This window comes from Desmodus rotundus, chromosome 3 (assembly GCF_022682495.2).
Source record: "Desmodus rotundus isolate HL8 chromosome 3, HLdesRot8A.1, whole genome shotgun sequence".
Taxonomy (NCBI): Eukaryota; Metazoa; Chordata; class Mammalia; order Chiroptera; family Phyllostomidae; genus Desmodus; species Desmodus rotundus.
Window position 1 is genome coordinate 8557505 of NC_071389.1, and position 20636 is coordinate 8578140.

General features: G+C 51.7%; 1 protein-coding gene across 7 annotated transcripts in view; it reads left to right on the top strand.

The window, feature by feature from the left end:
* Positions 1-18107, top strand: part of TMEM51 (transmembrane protein 51) — a 48653-nt gene extending 30546 nt beyond the window's left edge. For 5 of the 7 annotated variants that reach the window (XM_053920702.1, XM_024554252.4, XM_045190541.3 and 2 more), the window contains 3 exons: positions 10590-10663; positions 14446-14968; positions 17026-18107. In XM_053920702.1, the coding sequence (XP_053776677.1) occupies positions 14628-14968; positions 17026-17434 (750 nt within the window). In that variant the 5' untranslated portion in view covers positions 10590-10663; positions 14446-14627 and the 3' untranslated portion in view covers positions 17435-18107. Of the gene's footprint in view, positions 1-7052; positions 7090-9203; positions 9327-10589; positions 10664-14445; positions 14969-17025 lie in introns of those variants that run through there. The other 2 variants (XM_045190542.3, XM_045190543.3) reach the window with 2 other exon arrangements.
* The last annotated feature ends 2529 nt before the right edge of the window (positions 18108-20636 follow it).

A 20636-nucleotide genomic window follows, 5' to 3' on the forward strand; every position in this document is an offset into this window, starting at 1 on the left:
TTCTGTCCCGCTGGCACAGGTAGGAGAAGAAAAGATCAGGAGGTGGACTGGGCCCTACAGGTGACGTCTCACCTCAGCCAGCTGTCTCAGGTATATTCCCAGGGTTCAGGGATGCACTTAGCGGGGGACCCGTTGGGTATCTGTGGATCAGAATGGCAGAGAGGAAGGCCAGCCGAGGGGTGCCCGAGGCTCCTGAGAAGTCATTTGCTCCTCAGGAATGTCACCAGGGCTGACTTACCTGCAGACCACGAGGTCATTTCAGTGTCACGAATGTATTGTCTGCAAAGAAAGCAAAAGGAACCCTTTTCAGCTCCAGGAGACTTTAGGGTTAGTGTTGGGGTTATTTTTAGGGTTTAGGACCAGCATTATCCAAACATCACCTTGCCCTTGGTGCTCCATGTTTTGGCACTGACTGTATACCCAGCCTTGTACACTTAATGTGGATGGAACTTCCTCTCTTCCGCCCTGTGAAGGCGATACTGTCTATCCTGATCACCGCTGTGCAGAGGGGGTTAATGCCAGCCCCCGCACAGACCGGCCTCGACACTGCGGGGTGGCGGGAGCCCACCCCTCACAGGCTGCTGGGAGCCATTGGGGAGAGGGTGTGGACGCGTTGGCCTTGCCGAGGAGGTCCTAAGCACCTGGCCAAAGGTAGTTTTCCTTGTATTTCCCAAAGGGAAAGAGGGGCCAAGCTCCCCAGAGCAAACCCCCCTCTCCACGGCCTGTCGCTCCCCTCCCCCTCTCCTGCAGGCTGCTCTGTTTTGACTTGAAGTCCAGTTTTATGATTAAACATCACAGCGTCAGTTATTTACAGTCCGTCCGGAGGAGTATCAGGGTTGCAGGGTCTGAGTGACTCACACGCGGTGGACTGGTTTTTATGGAGGAGCAACGACAGGAAGGGAGACAAAGGAAAGAATGGTCCCTCCTGATCACAGAGACTGAGGCCACCTCCCGAGGGCTTCCAGCCCCCAGGGTGTGGGGGGGTTGCGGGGAGGGGGTCTCCGTGGGCAAGGGGCCTGGGAAGCTGTGGGAGCAGGGGACTGACAGCGTGCTGGGTCTGGAGTCAGACGAATCCAGTTTGAATCTTTGCTGTGCCCTTTGCTGTGTGACTTTGAGCAGGTATCTTAACTTCTCTGAACTTCAGTTTCCTCATCTGTGACATGGAGATTATTCTGGAAATGTTCTCCTTAGGGTTCTTGGGGAATTTAAGTGTGATAATAAATTGAAAATCTAAATATATTAAATAAATAATGGTAATAATGCACTAATACATGTATATAAAATATACTAATTTTACAAATAAAATACAATTGTTAATGATAATAAATGCATAGAAAGCCCCCCAGCACAGCACCTGGCACTCAGTCAGCAGTTAGAAGAATGTTAAATGTTGTTGCTACAATTCCAAAATGTAACAGTTGAAAAAAAAGAATTAGAAGCAGGAGAAGTCAGGGGCGGGGATAACGGGGCTCCAGAAAGCAGCTCCCGCTAAAACGCTCCATGTAGCAACTGGAGGTAGAAAGGGAAAAGAGGGGTGGGGAGAGGGCTGGACAAGGTCAGCTGTGTTCCAAAGGGCTCTTGGCAGAAGGTTTGGGAACCACTTGCTGTGGCTAAAAGAGAAAATGTCCAGATATGGGCAGGATCAGCTTTCTCCCACTGTGAGTGCCAGTCGCAGAATCAGGGCTGGCCCGATGAGGGCCTGGGAACAGGGAGAGCTTCGTTTCTACAGGACTCATCGGCTCGCCGAGGTCTGTCTCCTCCACATACCTTGGGTTTTGGTTAAAACCCCCTCATCTAAGGACCACATAAAATAAACGCCCGGCCCGTTTTGTCTGCAGTGTTGAGCCAACAGGGAAGCGGCGGGCCTGGAGATGCAAACATGAGGACGCAGGCCTTTTATCCCAGTGCCCCTCCCAGCAGAGAACGAGTGCAAACTTGACTCACTGCAGAACCTGGGGTTAAAGTGTAAACCGGGTAGGGGAGGGCCCAGCAGCCCAGCCTCCCTCCAACCTGGCCACACCAGGAATGGGTGCAAAATGCACCAAGGGGTTGCTTTGATCGGGATGCAGGAACTACGCCCCACTAAACCAGCTACGGGCTAAGCAAACAGGCTAAGCTTTGGCAGGTGCCATAGAAAGGTGTGAACACAAATGCCACCTGTATTTGTTTCCTGTGACAAATTACCCCAAACATGGCGGCTGCAAACACTCCACATTTATTCTCAGAAAGTTCTGGAGGTCGGAAGTCCACACACAGTTTTGTGGCAGGGCCAGTTCCTCCTGGGGCTCTGGAGGAGCGGCGTCCTTACCTTCTTCAGCTCGAGGCCCCCTGCCTCCCTAGATGTCCCCTCCCCTCATCACACCAGCCTCTTGCTGCCATCATCTCATCTCTTACTTCCGCCTTTCACCTTTTTGCTCCCTCTTACAAGGACACTTGTAATAATAACATTTGGATCCACCTGGATAACCCTGGCTGCTCGCCCCATCTCAGGATCCTTCACTGAATCGCACTGGACTAGTCCCTTTTGCCATTTAAAGTACCAGCCACGATTCCTGGGATTAGGATCTGGGTCTCTTCGGGGGCCCTTACTCCGCCTACCACATGCCTTTTCCAAAATTCTGAGAAAAGTGGGGTGGTGAATGGCAAATATCCCTGGGCTGGGCCCCAGATTCTTCTCTGCCCCCCGTGTGAATGGCCTTGAATTAGCCCCCAATCCCTTCCTGACCCCTTTAAGAGAGGATGGTCGCTCCCCTCCCCCCACAGGTCTGTAAATGACAGCTAGCCCTTTGGGAGCAGCTCCTCTCAGCCAGGCACCAGGTGACTTAATGCAGTCACTGACTGCTTCTCAGCATCACTGTCCCTGGACACTGCCAGGCAGCTCCTGCCTCAGGGCCTTTGTTGCGGGGGTCCCTCTGCCTAGAATGTCCTTCTCCCAGATATCCGTATGGTTCCCTCCATCGCCTCCTTCAAATCTTTGCTCATATATCTTTTCTCAAGCCTGGGTTCCCTGACCATCATGTTTAAATCCACTGCTTCCAGCACCCCTCCCCACCCACCCCCAGCATCATCGTTTCGTTTTCCTCTAGCCCAGCGATTTTCAACCCATGTGCTGCAAGAATGTTTAAAGCATGCAGTGTTTGACTATTTAGTCAGGGGCACTGGCCTCTTTTCCCTTAGGTTGTCTAATAAAACCGCAACAGCCAACACGACGATAGCCGTCCGGTGTGAATGAATTAAAATTATACCTATTTTTGTTTGGCAGATTAGCAACAAACACGATATTTTTTGGTGTGCCACAGAATTTTAGTAATTATTTAGATGTGCCACGAGATGAAAAGGGTTGAAAATCGCTGCTCTGGCCTGACAGTCTCTAGAATGTTCTCTGTGAGGCTGGTCACCTGTGAGCTCCATGACGACAAGGCCTTCTGTCTGTTTGGGTCATTCCTCTCTCCCCCCAGCACTTACAGCACGTGGCATGTGGGAGGGGCTCAGTTAATGTTTTGTTGAGTGAATGAATAAATACCTGAATCTTTTTTTTTCAAGATTTTATTTATTTTTAGACAGATGGGAAGGGAGGGGAAAAAAAGAGGGAGAGAAATATCAATGTGTGGTTGCCTTTTGCACGGCCCCCACTGGGGACCTGGCCTGCAACCCAGGGACTGCAACCCTAGACTGGGAATCGAACCAGTGACCCTTTAGTTCACAAGCTGGCATTCAGCCACTGAGCCACACCAGCCAGGGCTAAATACCTGAATCTCAAAACTTCGAGCTCATGACGTGTAACAGCCCAGTGAGGTAGCTCCCAGTACAGTTTCCCTGTTACAGATCAACCAACTGAGGCTGACGGAGGTAAGAATTAACTTGTCTCTGTAGCTCTTAAGTAACAGATCTGGGCTAGGAAGGCAGCCTTCTAGCAGGGCCCACACTAGGAATGCCTCCACGTGGGGAGTGGAGGCCATCCTCAGAACAGCCTCCGCAGTCCCTGATTTCAGTACTTCCTGCCTGCCCTCCTCTACTTTCTGCTGCAAAATGCCTCTTGGGGAGGAGGGACCAATGAATCCAGTCAGTGTCCAGATGGCCTGGTGCACCAGGACAGATGCTGTGTCCAGACCGTGTCTGGGGGTGCAGGAGCCTGGCAAGCAGCCAGGGCACTGGCAGGAACGGGGTGTACTCCAGCATCAACTCCTGCCTTCCCAGACTCGGGCTGAGCCTCAGAGGTTGGTGCTCTGGTCCCAGGAACGTCGGCTGTGGCGTCTCACGTGAATTTCCTCCTCGGGCCCAGGGGGTAGCCTCCGTGGCGGGGCCATGGAGCCAGCCCTTCATAGCAGGGATTGGCCCTGACTTGGTTTCAGGGAAGCTTGGCTGAAAGGCTGGTTATCTGTTGCCTGGGGATGAAAGAGGTCTGAACAAGATTTTGTGCACTGGGCCACCACTTATAAGCTGTGAGGCCTGGGACAGGTTTCCCAACCTCTCTGCCTCCGCAGACTCAATGATAACCAGGGCAAAGGTGAGGATAATCATAACTCCCTGGTGTGGTGGTTGGGCAGAAGAAACAAGCTAACCCGGGCAAAGCACCTACTGTGAGCCCAGCACACAGTCAGCATCCAGGCAATAGTAGCAGATATTTGTGCTGCTGACCAGATGCTGGGCCAGCGGGCTGGGCCGTGTGGTGGGTGGCACCTGTGCTCGGCCTTGCCTGCCAGACTGAGAGCCCCTGGTGGCTTGTCCCAGCGCCTGGAGGAGGACCAAGGTGTCAGAGTCACTTTGAGTCAATGGTGACAGAAGCTGTGGCTGCTGCCCTGCACCCACGAGCACCAGACTCTGTCCTGGCAGAGAGAACACACAGAGATGTCACATTTCCCCAGAAACATTGAAATGTCACCAGGGCCTCTAGACTGCCCCCCCCCCTTCAGCCTTCCCAATAGGGTCACACGCCAGCCACCTGCTCAGAGGAAGACATTGCGTCAAGCTCCCAAAGGAAAGATCCCTGATCTCTGTGTGGCTCCTTCTGTTTATGGCTCCCAGAGCCTTCAGAACGAATTCATCTTCCTTCATTTCACCAACGCTTAAATGGATTAGCAAGGAACCTGGAGATGTCAGGTCTTATAAAACTCACCCATGTTTGGGGTGGGGGAGGAGAAGCTGCCTCTTTTCTCTGCAGGAAGGAGGAGTGCGATATTCCCGGAGATGCCTTTCCTCCCATCTCTGCAGCTTATGAGGCCGAACCCTTTCCCCTGGACCACCCGAATCTCCTCCTATCCATGAACTCTACCCACAGAAGTCTGCATGGCCCCCCAGGCCCCGCAAAGGTGCTGCTGTATCTTCCTGCTCCCCATCCCCTTCAAATAGAACTTACCCCTTTTTCTGTGGGCTTTTATAAACTATATGTTTATTGATTTCAGAAGAGAGGAAGGAAGACAGAGAGAAACATCGATTGGTTGCCTCCCGTACATGCCTAGACTGGGGATTGAACCTGCAACTTAGATACGTGCCCTGCCTGGGAATCGAACCCCTAACCTTTTCAAGACGACGCTCCAACCAACTGAGCCACACTGGCCAGGGCTGTTTCTGTGAACTTGTTACTGTGCCCCACCTTAACAGCTCTGTTTAGTGGTTAGAAGCATGGATTTTACAATCAGACATGCTTTAGCCCCTCTTGCACTAGCTGTGTGGCCTTGGACAAGTTGCTTTACCTCTCTGAACCTCACAGTCCTTATCTATAAAATAGAATGACTAACTTTTAAATGATTATGCAGGGAAGGAGCTCAACAGAGGGCCTGGTAGAGTAGGCATCCAACACATTCACTGTCACCCTGTCACGGACTTCCCTCCTGTGAGGAAGAGTCACCTGCCTTCCTGCTGGATGGTAAAAGCATGTCTCACATACCTGTGTGCCCCTCAGGGCCCTCAACACACGGTAGGGGCCCAGGAATTGGTGGAATCGAATTCTTTAAAAAGCCCCCTGCAAAGAAGTGCATACCCGTCACCCCTCGCACGTTTGTGATCAAATGGCTCCCAGGATGAACTGTGTGATGTTCATTTCTGGCCTGCATGCCCTGCCCAGGGAGTGGCCCACAGGGACTCTGCTTTGTGAGGCTGGCGTGGTGCCAGAGACAGGAGGTGGACTTCGACACCAGCCTGATTTGATTGTGAATCTTGACTCTGCCACTTAGAGCTGCGTGACCTCGGGCAAATTACTTAACCTCTCTGAGACTCAGAGATAGTGGGCTAAGCATTTTTGAAGAGTGGCTGTGAGGACTGGATGAGTTTATAGTTGATTGATGGTGTCAGGGGCTGCTGATTTCATTGTTGTTACTGCTGGTGCTTCTATTACAGTCATGTGCTGCTAATGACAGCGTCCGTTCTGAGAAATGTATGCTTAGACCCTGGCTGGTGTGGCTCAGTGGATGGAGCACCGGCCTATGAACCCAAAAGTCTCCAGTTCGATTCCCAGTCAGGGCACACGCCTGGGTTGCGGCCAAGTCCTCATCGGTGGTATGCTAGAGGCAACTGATCGATGTCTCTCTCGCACATCAAAGTTTCTCTACCTCTCTTTCTCCCTCCCTCCCCTTCTCCCTAAAAAGTAAATACACAAAATCTTTTAAAAAATACATGGACAGGCTACTGTGTCCCTGAGCGAACACCACAGAGGCGCTCACACAGACCCAGGTGCTGCGGCCCACCGCACACCTGGCTCTACGCTGCATGCATCACGGTACTGTACTGGCTACCGTAGGTGATCGTAACACGATGCTATCTGTGTATCCGAACATATCCCAACACAGAAGAGGTCCAGTAAAATGTGGCATAGATGATTTTTTAAATGGCACCTGGACAGGACACTGACCGGGAGTGGAGCCTGCAGGCCTGGGAGCTGCTCCGGGGAGTCGGGGGTTGAGTGGTGCGTGAGTGTGAAGCCCCCGACGTCACTGGACACCTCTGGGCACTCTGTACCACTGCCCCCCAAGCCCGCCCCGCGCCCCCCCGCCCCCGCTTCCCTCTGACAGGGTCAGAGACAGAACCTCGAAGCTGCGCCTCGAACAGGGATGTGGGCTGGTCTGACTGGGAACACCGAGGAGAGACTGGCTGGTAAGACGTAGAGACCGTATCAGTGGCTGTCGGGAGGGAGCGAGGGGTGGCCTGAGGGTCAGCGGGAATAGGAAACTAAGACGGAGGGAGAGGAACAGAGGGGACTGTCGTGGCCCTGGGGTTTGGCTGCTGCCTGTCAGAGCGGCGGTCAGATCAAGGAACTTCGTGTGTATTCAGGAAAACAGGGGATTTAACACGGAGAGAGTGTGGAACTGAGGACTCGCTATTTTGACCTTGGAATTTGGTTTTGGCTCCATCAACCCTTTCTGGCGTTAAAGGCTCTCTCTGGTGTTGAACTGATGGAAGAAATAAAACGTATCTATGCGTTACACCATTACAACCAAAATGTTTCCAAAGTGCAGGGACAGGCTGGCCCCACACAGCCACAGGAAGCTTTTACTCAAGCGGCAGTGGCGCCCGGGGACCTGTGTCCTTGTACAGGGTCTCAGGTCCTCAGCAGAGCACTTACAGCTATGGTCGCTGAGGACCACCGGCCAGGGCTGGGGGCCTGGAGCGCCCTCTGCACACACAGCGCTGGGGGACGGGCTCCTCTGTGCCGAGCAGGTCGGCGCCTGGCAGCCTGGGCGGGACCCTGTGACTGCGCCCTCAGAGCGGAGGTGCTGTGAGCGAGAGGGGTTCTCCTGCCCAGCCCCACAGACACCGCCCCCGTCAGAGAGAAAGAACCCTCCTGAACCACGAATCCCTCCAATTCCTACAGTACCGTTCTCATCTCTTCAGCCTGCTGTTGTATACACAGTCTGTCATTGATGGAAAGCTTGTTACGTGGCACATGACTGACGGTACCATTCCCACAGTTGCCATCGCTCTGCCTTGCAGAGTATTAACACCCTTCTTTCCTTTCCCGTCAGCCCTCTCAGACGCAGGCAGCCCTGCTCCCACTCCTCTCCCTCTATGGCTCACTTGCGCAGCGCTTTGCATTTTTCCCAAGTGCCCAGTCTACAAGAACCTGTTCTGCTACAGAACAGGAACCTGTTGTTACCCTCTGACCTTGGCTCTTAGGGAGGTGCCCTGAAACATCCGATGGGACTGGAGCGGCACCAGTGGCTTGGTGGCTGGGAGCCTTTCTTCCTGGCCCCACGCCCTCCCCACTTCATGGGACTGGAACTTGGGGACAAAAGGGGTTGTGGGCCCCAGTGAATCCTCCCTTTGTGATGGGAATGTAGCACAGGCTGGGTTCCTGTGAATGGAGCGGGGATCTCTTTCCCAATTATGCAGCTTGGCAGGAGGAGATTGGGGCACAGGGAGGATGGTCACGGAGCCTCTGTGTCACGGGGGCTGGTCCAGCTGCCAGGTCTCCTCCCCGAAAGCCTGCTGGGCTGGACGCTTCTGGGACTGAGTCTTCCAGGGCCGAAGGGCAGAGCTCAGTGGCCATGTAAGGGTCTAGATCAGACCCCTGGTTTCTAAACCATGATCTATAGAATTTCTTGGATTCAGCCGACAATCGGCACTTGGGACCTTTGCTCTGTTTCAGCCAGAGCAGCACTTCTTTCTCTTGTTTGATTTTATTGAAATCATTGTCTTTATATTAGGTCCGTAGAGTCCCCAACCCAGATGTGGGTTGGCAGTGATGACCCACTTGGGTCTCAGCCAGGTGGAGCACCTGATGTCCAGAGTTGTGACTACCTCCCCCAGGGCACGGTCTCTTTCCTCGCCCCCACCCGGCCCCAAATCCCTGCTGGCTCTGGTTGGCCAAAGGTGTGCGTGGGAGCAAAGGTGTGCATGGGGTCAGGAGGGGCTCCGGGCTCTCACACTCCTGCTGGCTTCTACCTGGGAAGATGCAGGAACCGCTGAAACCTCAAACCCCACCAGGGAATACAGGTAGAGTCACCTTCTCAGGTCAGAATGGAAATCACATTTAATCTGGAGCCTTGCCAGTGTTGCTGGGAAGTCATTTGCATACGGGTAGATTTCGTGTCCAGGTAGTCCTGAAAATTAGCTCTGTGTAATCCTCTCCCCCTCAGAGCCAACCCTTGAACTGGGAATTTGCCCTGATTCACAGGGGACATGGGTTAAACTTTTTAACTTGACAGATAGTCATTCATTTATTTACTCTGCTCAGACAGCTGTCAGGGAGCTGTTTTGTTCCCAGCACTGTGCTAGGTGCTAGACATACAGAGATGAAGAACAAATGAGAGCTTTCTTTCAGAGAGCTCCCACTCCAACAGGGGAGACAGGGAGCCAAAGAAAAAAGAAAGCAAGACCATACAGACTGTGAGGTAATGTCATCCAGCCATGGGAAGGAATGTCATCAAGGAGCTACCAAGGGGGCTTGCAAGGAGCTGGGTGAAGGCGTGGGCAAGGAGATCCTTGCAGAGGAGGTGGCATTTGAGCTGAGAAGCAGAAGTAGTAAAGAAGTAGCCAAACAAAAGAGACAGGTGCAAGAGTGTTTCAGGCTGCGGGAAGAGCAAGTGCAAAGGCCCTGAGGCAGGGCGTGCTTGGTGTGACTGAGAAGCTGCCGAGGGCTGGGGAAGCAAGAGATAAGATAGGAGAGAGGCAGGAGGCCAGTCCAGTCTGGTGGGATTTGAAGACTGTAGCAGAGGAGTTTGCGTTTTAGGCTAGGAGTAATGGGAAAACATTGGTGGGCTTTTGGAAATTCCCATTACAACAGCGTATACATGAGAGAGGTGAAGTTGAAGGAATAAGAGGTCAAAATCCATGTACCATTCACTATGCCCCTCCCCAGCACCTTTTCTCACTCCTTCAGGGACAAAGCTATTATCCTGAATTTTAGTTTATAATCTTTGCCTTTCTGCCCAATATTACAAAAGTTGACCAACACATTGTTTGGTTTCGCCTGGTTTGGAACTTCACGTAAAAAGAATCTCGCTGGGTGTGTTCTTTCTGTGATTTGCTTTTCTGTTCAGCGGCATGTGTTCCAATGGCCCGTGTTGGTGCGTGTTACAGCGTGTGTTCACTTTCACGGCTGCATAGTGCTCCGGCGGATGAGCCTGCCACGGCCTGTCCCCCTCCTGGGGCAGGACCTCACTTGATTTTCTGAGGTTCAGCCAACCCTGCATGTCTGGGGTAAACCCAACCTCACTGTGAGGCATTACCGTTTTTAAAGAACACTGCTGGACTCTGTTTGCTGAGATTTCGTTGGGGATTTTGGTTTCTATGCTGGTGGGTCACACTGGCCGGTCACTTTCTTGCCTTGTCCTGTTTGGGGTTTGGGTGTCAAGGTTATACACGCGGCGCCCAAGGACCTGGGGCAGTGCTTCCTCTTCTTTCACCCTCTGGGGCCCTTGCGTAAGATGGAGAAAACCGGGGGAGGGGTTGGTAAATGCAGCTACAGTACTGGTATCCTTCAGGAACCCCACGTTTTGGGTGCAGAAGCTTGGCTTCCTGGCATGCACCCCTACCCAAACCCATGCCCTATCGCCCCCAAAACAAAGAAAACACATGCCTCCCCCACCCCATGAGCACCTCGGATTGGAATGCTCACGACTTACTTAGAGAGCTGTGTTTCCGGTTTTTTACAGGTGGGCCCTTCACTCAAGATTCTAGCATGAAGAGTTGTTTGCAGGCCTTCCTTGAGCCCCCCAGGTAACAACAGGTAGGTGCCTCTCGTAACTGGTTAACAATTTTTCTTGAAAACCCAGACACAGGATCCCTCAGCCCTCAGGGCCGCCTTGAACGCGAGCCATGAAGGGCCCCCGTCCAGGGTCCAGAGGGGAATCTGGCCAAGCTGGGAGCCCAGGCTGCCCACCAAGGCAACTCTGTTTTAGGAACATGTTGGAAGCTATGTGGTCCAGATCCTCTAAGTACAAAATTAGCTTCTTTCCATATTTTTCAAAGGGAAAGAACACCATACTAAATATAACGTGGGGCAACAAGCCAGAAACAAGACAAACAGCCCCCGGCTGCCCCTAAGGGAGCGGAGCGTTCACGTCCCCCGTGAAGCCGTCGGGACCCTGGGCTCTGGAGGGCAGTGGGATCAACGAGCAATTTTAAGCTCCCCCTGGATACGTGACCCTGCCGTGAACCCAAGAAACAAAAACGTTTATTTCATTTTCTTTTTCTAAACACACATACATGTCTACATTTCCTAATTCTTATTTTCCCCATAAGAAAAAGAAAGGAAAAGTCAATCTAATCCCTTCACACAGAGAAAATCACTATAAACATCATGGTGTGTATAATTGGAGTACTTTGCAATGTCCTATAATACACTAAAAAATGTTTCTCAACCTCTCTTTCCCACTGTCCCCTAAGGACTCCTTATAAACCCCCTTTTGGTGGTGCCCTCCCACCCCCACCCAGGAAATGTTAACACCACGGAGATGCTGTTGGTTTATGGGCTGTGGAGGGCCGCAGACCAGCCTAATACCTACGATTATTACACCATCCCCCCAAACCGCGTTTTTCCCCTGTGGGTGCTCTCACCGCATCCAGAACAGCAGGCTTTAAATAACATTTAGTAAGAAATCTTTTCTTTGAGAAGGTACGATGTGCTGGCCCCATCCTGCTCTATGTACTTTGACTTATCACAACTCCCCTGTAAGGTGAGTGCTAGAGAGCTTTGTCTCCATTTTGCGGCTGTGGCAATTGAGGCACAGAGAGGTTAAGTGACCTGTCCAAGGTCACACAGCTAGGACGATGCAGAGTGAGGACCTGAGCACAGGCGGTCTCCAAGTTCACACTCAACCACCATACTATATTGCCTGGCAACAACACATTCTAATTGTAAAAAATTCAAAGTACAGACTAGAGAGTAGAAGGTGTACTTCCCAAGCCCCCGCCTCCCCCCAGAAGCAATCGTTGTGATAAATTTGGAGTGTGCCCCTCATCTGGGATTCTTACACACATTTGGCCACATGAAAATAGATCGTCTCTTTTTTTCTTAACATGAGTAGGATCATCCCGTCTTTTTTCTCATATGTTCAAATATATGTATCTCTGTACAGGATATTTTTAAGTTAACACCGCACTGGGCATACCATTATTTTAACCTTGCCGTTTGACTTTAAAACATATCATTAGCTGCCCTGAGACCAGAATGTGGTAAGTGCACGGACCACGCTGTAGTTAACCATACCCAGACTACTGGCTGTTTGAGTAGCTTCTAGCTTCTCATTACTGCAAAGCAATGATGAATGTCCTTGCCTTGCACATAATTCTTAGAAGTTGGAATTACACAACCAAAGGCTGCAAACTGCTGAGATTTTTGATCCACAAATGCCAGAATGTGCCAACCGGAAACATTGTGTGACACTGCCCATCCCAGCACCCTCACCCACACGGGGTATGATCATCTGTTTTCGATCATTGACAATTTAACAGGCCTGAAATGTGTGACCCCAACATCTTTATCTCTGCTAGTGACTCTCATCCGAGGTCTGTTTCACTCACTGACTGAATAAGGCGACCCTTGAATGCTGAGTTAACGGGGTGGAGGGGGCGGTGGTTAAAGTGGCCCTGATCCCTGGTTTGATAAGCACGCCATCAGCCTCTCAGGTACAAGGCCTACCTACCGGGGCCTTAGCAGGTGCTCAGAGCACAGCTTTTTTGTCTCCTGCTTCCAGCACAAGCCTCTGGCGGCTCCTCTCCTCCCCAGAGGCCTTGCTCAGACCCATTTGGAAGACCTCAGGCGTTTCCAGGGCTGCCAAACCCCTCGTCCTTCCCTTCGCTGGCCATGAGTGATGTTGAGAGAAACAGATGGTCTTGTGCTTTTGGTAGATTGTTCCTAGCTGGTCCCACTCCAACCATCTGCAGCAGGATCCCTGTACCCTACATGTCACACACACGCACAATTGTGCACACACATGCAGGCCCATGTGTGCACGTGCACATGTGTGCATGTACATACACGTGCACACACAATGTAGCATGTTTGGGGTGTGGGCCCTAGGATGCCAGCGGGACCTCTGTCTTGCAGAGACTTCCCGTATGTCCTCCAGCCCGAGGACCCTCGACTGCCTCACTGCATAGTCCCTATACCTCCTCCCCACTTTATTCTTATCCTTGTAGACTGTCTGCTGCTGGCCTGGAAGCCTCACCAACCTTGAACGTGCTCACCCATGTTCCTCTAGGGCCTACAACACTGCTTTGCAGAGGCATGAGAAATATGTTGAGGGGGGAAGAGGGAACAGACCTCAAGCTGATAAAGGACGTTATCCCAAATATTTTTAGAGTATTTATCAGCAAAGTGGTCAGTTTCAGATTAAGGCCATTGTTTAATGAGAAAATATCTCTGAAGCGTCAGATTTCAAGCCACCTAGTTAGCTATCCTTTTGGGAAGATCGGAAAGAATGCAGGATTGAAAAGAGAACCTTGCCCATGTAAATATCCTAAATGCCCGCTCTTCTGCCGGGGCTGCGATCACAGAAATAACGGGTGAAGGGGTGGTCATCAAGGAGCATTGCTTGCTCGCCTTTGGCCACTGGAGGTGTTCTAGGCTAACCCTTCAGGTGATTTGCTCTTGGGGCTCACTCGCCCAGCCAACACATGCTCATGGAGCCCCAGGACAGCTGGCTGCTCCCTTTAGCATGAGGTCTCCAAGCTGCTTCAAGGGAAGGGGGTTTCTCTTCCAGTGGGCACAGCACCTAAGACAGGGACTGCGCAAGCTCTGTCCCTTTAAGAAAAGGAAAACCCCATGTGGCCGAGGAGAAGTGTGCCTTGCCTTGCAGGCTGGCTTCATGCGGCCTCTGTTCCTTTCATTCATTCGATTCAGCAGACAGTTTTTGAGTCCTTGCTGTGTTCCAGTCATAGAGATGAAGAAGACAGAGCCAGGGTAGTGGCCGGGGGCTCATCGGCAGCTGAGCTGGGGTGAGCACAGAACTGCCGAAATGCTAGAGGCGGCTGTGCAAAGAAGGGCGCAGCGAGAGCTGTGCGGGAGGGGCAGGACCAGGTCAGGTCAGTCATGACCCTCATTCTAAAGAGCCTGGATTTTCAGCTGCAGGAAATGGGGGTAGGGAAGACCACAGTGGGCTGTCTGGGCTGGGTTATATCACTGACTGATGCCTATCACTCAGGCTATTCTGTTATCAATCATTATTGATCGCGGCGCACACATACCCAGTGAGGTCTGAGACTTCACTGCACTTCATTAAATTCCGCAAGATGTTTTAGCGACCCGGAGCCCTGACCTTTCTGGCCTCCTGCAGGGAAAGGTCCGGCTTTTCCTTTTCGGGTGGGTGTAGGCGGATCAGCCTTCCCGCTGCAGGCTCACAGAAGGAGCCCAGCGCATAAGACATCTGGAATTCATCAAAGACGAGCCCAGCCGGAGCCCGTGGCTCAGTGCTGCTTCTGAACTCCTTCAAAGATGCAGCCGCTGTGTTCACAGAAGCTTCGTGAATTGGAACTGATTTTCCTCTCCCCTCCCTGCTTTCCTTTCAGACCTGGCGGTTACAGCTGTCCACGTGGGATGCCTCGCATTTGCCTGAGAGTTCGGTGGCTGTTTTTTTAGTGTGGCGCTCGGGATCCTGTTCACTGCATTTACAGGTTTTTGTTGCAGTGGTGGCTGCTGCTTTTTATTTATTTTCTCTCTTTGAACCGGGCCCTGCCCTGCTCCCACTGGCATGATGGCCCAGTCCAAAGCCAACGGCTCACACTATGCACTGACTGCCATCGGCCTGGGAATGCTGGTCCTTGGGGTCATCATGGCCATGTGGAACCTGGTGCCCGGCTTCAACGCCGCGGAGAAGCCAACAGCTCAGGGGAACAAGACAGAGACAGGCAGCGGCATTCTTAAGAGCAAGACATTCTCTGTGGCCTATGTGCTGGTCGGGGCCGGGGTGATGCTGCTGCTGCTCTCCATCTGCCTGAGCATCCGGGACAAGAAGAAGCAGCAGCAAAGTGAGGAGATGGCGCGCATCCAGTATCCTCCAGGGGCCGAGCTCCACGCCCAGGAGGAAGACAGGTAAGGATGGGCTGACCCACCCCAGCCCAGCCATGGGCACTCACAGGGCTCAATGATGAGAACAGTTTGGTCTAGGAAGCTTTACCTTCTCACTCGCTCCCACTAAGGCTCTGTAAAAGAGCTATCATTGTACAAATCACTTTACACTTCTATCCCAGACTGTCCCAAGTATTGTGGTATGAGTGGATTCCAGGAGTACCATGATTTTGACACCCCGGGGAAGCTGCATGGGGACTGGGGGGGCAGAGCCTCCACACTGGCTGCCTGTCCATTCCCTGCAGCGTGCTATGCGTATCTGCTTTAGGTGGAAAAGGTTGGGAAGCAGGGTTCTATTTGATCAAAAATGCCGCAGACAAATTTAAAACATAGTCAATATTTTGGGGAACATATGGTAAAGGTTGACGTCCCCATGATAAAAAGAGCTGCTGCATCTGAACGTGAAAAATGAGCACGCCAGTAGGAAAGTGGACAAAGGATACAAGCAGGCATTTCACAGACGTCCAGACAATGGATGTTCAACCTCATCGGTTGTGAAATGCAAACACAAGGACGGTGTCATCACTCTCTGCCCCTCGTGCTGGCTGAGATAGACAGCCCCGGTGCTGGAGGGCTCCTGACGGGAGCCTACCCTTTCTGAAGGGAGGTTTGCCCAATAGGAGACAGTTTTAAAGATGTGTGTACCTATCGATTCTATTCCTAAATGCTTATCCTTGGGAGATAATCACACGAGTGCAGAAGAGTTTGTACCCGTATGTTTATCAGAACATCATTTAAAATAGCAAAAACTGAGAAGCAACGTAAATACCCATCAATCGAACTAAATTGTGACATGCCCTTCCGGGACCTTCTATGCAGTCATTGCTGATCTGTACTTGCTAATGTGGGACCGTACCCACCACAGCGAGAAGAGGTGGTTGTAACACGGCATCCTCTCTTAAGGTCATAATTGCATCAAATATTGTGGCTGCGGGATTAGGGAAGGGTCTGGAAAGGCCGGTGCAGCAGAATGTTAATGGTGGTTATCTCCGGGAGGAAGGGTTTGGTATGCTTTTATTTTCTTCACCAGATTTTTCTGTGTTCGAATTTTCTGTAAGTACCTCTTATGTTTATAGTGGGAGGGAGCTGTTTTTACTTTGGAAAAATTAAATGGATTTTCTGATAATAAAAGACAATCGTGCGTATGCTAAAAAATTTGGGAAATAGAGAAAAGGACAAAGAAAGAAAATCAGTCACCCATAATTACTGGCTGTGAGCTCACACGAGTGCATTCCTACAGGGAATGAGAAGGAAGCCTACACAAACAACAGGCGTTCTGTTGTTGGCCATTATCACCCCACAGGGTCAAGTGCAGGGGCCTGGAAAATGGCTATTGGCATTACTCCCATAAAATGTGTGGAAAACACCCTGATTTGGGGGTTTTTGTTTCAACAGTCAGATGAGAGCAAGGCTGAGGACCTGACCTGTCCTTTGGGTCTCACGGTGAACCTGGAAGGTAACATCACAGAATCATTTGAAATACGTATAAATGTTATATTCAGATGTTCCTTCTCTACCTGGGGACAACCAGCTGGCAGCTGTTTCATGCGTGTTTGCATTGCCTTTGGCCAAAGAACCAGCTGGGCATCAGAATAGCGCAGCTGGACTGTTGTTACGTGTGAGACTTAAAGGCAAGGTTGGGGACACTCAGATGACACAGTGTAGTCATTGAGAATGTGGCGTTCAGTGCCCAACTCTCACTTCAGAAAGGTCTGACCGAGTCAGGTGACCTCGATGTGTCAGTTGTCCCATCCATACAATGGGTATAATAACAGTACCTAACTCATAGTGTTGTTAGGAAGATGAAATGGGTTCATATGTGTTAAAGCACTTAGAACATTGCCTGGCTCACAGCAAACGGATGAAGTGGTAGCTTTTATTACTTCTTGGACCCATTTGTTGTTTACAAGCCTGGTGCCTGTGGGCCCGGTGCCAACACAGGATTTAGAGCCCGTCTCCTTATGATTTTATCCGACTTGAGCGCCTGCTAACACTCCACGTCTGTGCCGGTTGTCTTGCAGCCAGGAGGAAGAGGAGGAGGCCCCCTCCAGGTACTACGTGCCCAGTTACGAGGAGGTGATGAGCACAGACTTCTCAGAAGCCAGGGAACCAAACCAGAGCCCACGGATGAGCATCTCTCTCCCCTCCTATGAGTCCTTGACGGGCATCGACGAGACGAACCCCACGACTACCAGGGCCGACGTGGAGGGCAACCTCGGGAATTCCCCCGAAAGGCAGAACTCCAAGTTGGCTAAACGCCTGAAGCCACTGAAAGTCCGAAGGATTAAATCTGAAAAACTTCACCTCAAAGACTTTAGGATCAACCTCCCGGACAAAAATGTCCCTCCTCCCTCCATCGAGCCCTTGACGCCCCCGCCACAGTACGACGAGGTCCAGGAGAAGGCCCCCAACGCCCGGCCGCCTGACTGACGGCCCCTCTCTGGTGTGTTCCCTCCTGTCACTCACCCTCCGCACCAGCAGACCCCATGGAGCCACTCCAGCCACAGTTGAGGAGCAAGGGGACAGATACACACTGAGTGGTTCTGGATGGGGGGTGTGGATACAGAGCCGTGTGATTCTGGGGTGACTCATGCCCACAGAACCTCGTGTAGCAGGTGCATCGGAAAGATGCTGGGGACCCCATCCGGGGGCAGTGTAGGCATCTTCCCCATCGTCCTTCCTCAACTGAGTCGTTGATGACGACATCCTCTTTCCAACCAGGAAAGGCCACCTAGCCACTGGTTTAGGCTGTGGTTCTGTTGTGCTTTCACTGGGATGGCCTGTCTGCTTTCTTCACCGGGGCCCTGAACCATGGGCAGGAAGCGGGACTCAGCTCTGGAGAAAGGGCTCGGGGCCGTTTGGCGAATTAAGCAAAACAAATGGCTGGATGATTATGTGGGGGTGAGGCCCAGGTGGGGTTCTCGGGGCCCCGCACACCGATGGTTCTTCGAGGGCCCAGGGCCTGATGATGCTCAAGATTATAGTCTTAACTGGTACACTTTCCTAGTCTGTCCTATTTAACGGCAGGAAAGGCCATGTTCTGTTCCTTCTAAAATGCTGTGCAACTGAGCTTTTTATAATAAAATATTTTATATGTAGTGCATTTGGGTGCCGAATTACTTTGGCAGCTCTTCCAACACTGACTTGCTTACAGAGCAACATCAACAATAATAACGGCGGATATATACCAGACACTTAATATGCCAGGCGCTGTGCCAAGCACTCCACACGTGTTATCCCGTTTCATCTGTGCCCATGTTGTAGGTCAGCTCATGGAGGCTCAGGTTAATTTAAGGGCCCCATGCCACACCCACAGTAAGCGGCAGGGCTGGGCCCTGAAGCCAGGCCATCGGGCTCCAGGGCCTGAATTCTTAGACATTCTACTGTGCAACTCTGTAAAGAGCTTTTCAGACGTTGAATGAGCATTTGTGTTCCCCAAGAGATGAGGCTGTCCCCATCAATCCACATGCCCCACAGAAAGTTCTGGTGCTTAAGACAGCAGCTCTCTGCCTAGCTAAACATTTCTCCCTGAGAACTGGCCCAAGAGGGAGCTCTACCCCACCTGTCGTCTGCCCTGGAACTGAGGGGCCGTGTGATCATGGAGGGTGGGTGTCCCCGTGAGAGGACAAAGTGACCATTTACGGAGCCCAGGAACGCAGTTCAACTAATGAGAAATGCCCAGAGGATCGCAGACTGCCGAGAGGAACGGGCATGTCTGGGGTCAGGGTCTTGACTTGGGGTGGGAGTCTGGGAAGACGGACTTGAGTCCAAGGTTGCCTTCCTAGCATTGGCAAGCGTGGAGCGGGCCTGTGGGGAGTGCATGCTGGGAGCTTGGTCGGAAGAGTAAATTCTCAGGCCCTACATGTTTCCCAAGAGCTCCATGGGAGGGAAGTGACAGCAGTTTGGAAGTGAATCACCTTCTTATCTCGGGAGTGGCAGCCGTTCCTGAAGTTCCAACCTTTCACTATCCTGATGCAAATCAGCTATAAAATAGGGAGGCGCAGGGGTCTCTTGCTGGCATGGGACACTCAGAGGCCGCTCTGGTCCCAGCCCACTACTGAGCCAGCCTCTGGCTCTCCGGGTATCTGTGGGCCGGGCCTGTTCTTCAGCCGCTCTTTATGCTTCCTCCTGATGGGAGGAAAAAACAAGGGGAATAGCAAAGTTCCCAATGAGCTGAGAAACAGCTTTTTAAAAGGGCTCTCAACCTGGCCTCTGGCAGACATCTTCTGGGGTGTCTGCCCAGCCTACACCCTCCTTGGGAGAAAAAGAGGTTTGAGGTTGGTAGTGGGGTGAATGGTGGCCCCCAAAGATATCAGGAACCCGAGAATATTACCTTATATGGTAAAGGTTGTGCAGATGTGATTTAGTTAAGGATGTTGAGATGAGGAGATGCGGCATTATCAGGTGGGCACTATATGTCATCCACAAATGTACTTCCAAGTGGAAGACAGGGGGAGATCTCATACGTAAAAGAAGAGGCGGCCATGTGACACGGAGGCAGAGGCTGGGGTGGTAGATGCAGCCACAAGTGCAGGCGTGCCTGCAGCCACCAGAGCTGGAAGACGCCAGAAGAGAATCTTCCCTAGAGCGTCCAAGGGAGCTTGGCCCTGCCAAACACCTTGATTTCAGCCCAGCTGGTGCTAATTGTCAGCTTCTGGCCTCCGGAGCTCTGAGAGAATAAGGTTCTGTTGTGTTAGGCCACCCACCAAGTTTGTGGGAATTTGTTACATAGTAGCCTTAGGAGACCAACACAGGGCTCAATCTTCAATTTCAGAGACCAGCCCCCTTCGACCTGAATGGCTTCCCAACTCTTCTTACAGGGAGGGATACTGTGGGAATAGCAGACGACCCTATTTGTTTTGGATGTGTGGGAACGATCGAGTAGAAAATTATTCATGTGGCTCCGAACAGATCATGGAGATTTAGCATGAGAAACATACAGCATGGGTCCACCTCTGTCTAAAACAAAGGCAGAGAGCACGTTAGCCTGAGGCTGAAGTCCTGAATTGTGCAAAGAGGCAAAGGAGTTACCTGCAATATTGAGTTAAAGCCACCTGTCCAAGTAAGGGTCGTCTTCACCTCAAACTTTGCCGAGACTCACTCATCCTCTTTGCTTCTTGGTTCAGACCTATCAGGGCTGTAAGTTGACTACCCCCCCCCAAAAAAAGTTTAAAACATAAAAGCCAGAAGACCCTAGCCGTTTCCTCTGCATCACATTTTTGTTCTTAAGGTAAATTATAAGAGGACAGAGATGAGGGAGAAAATTCAAGAAGCCACCCACCCGTTCTGGAGCCCCCTAAATAGACCCGGGGTTGTGAAATAGCAGAGAAAATTCCCACCTAGAACTCCCATCCCACCAAAAGGAGGAATCTCAGCAATTATATTGGTGTCATGTGACCTACACCCTCTCAGGTCACAGCTGATTGGACCGGAAGCATGTGTTCACCTGACCCAGAAGAACCAATCGGAAGCTGAGCTGGGTGGGCTGTGACCTTCTTTCCCAGCAATTGGTCCTGGGATGAACTGAGAGGCCATAGGGCTGTGTGGTCTCAGGAATTAGGGGACTGTTTGGGAGCCATCGGGATGGGGCACAGGTGAGTGAAGCAGGGGCGTTGCTCTGCAGAGAGAACGA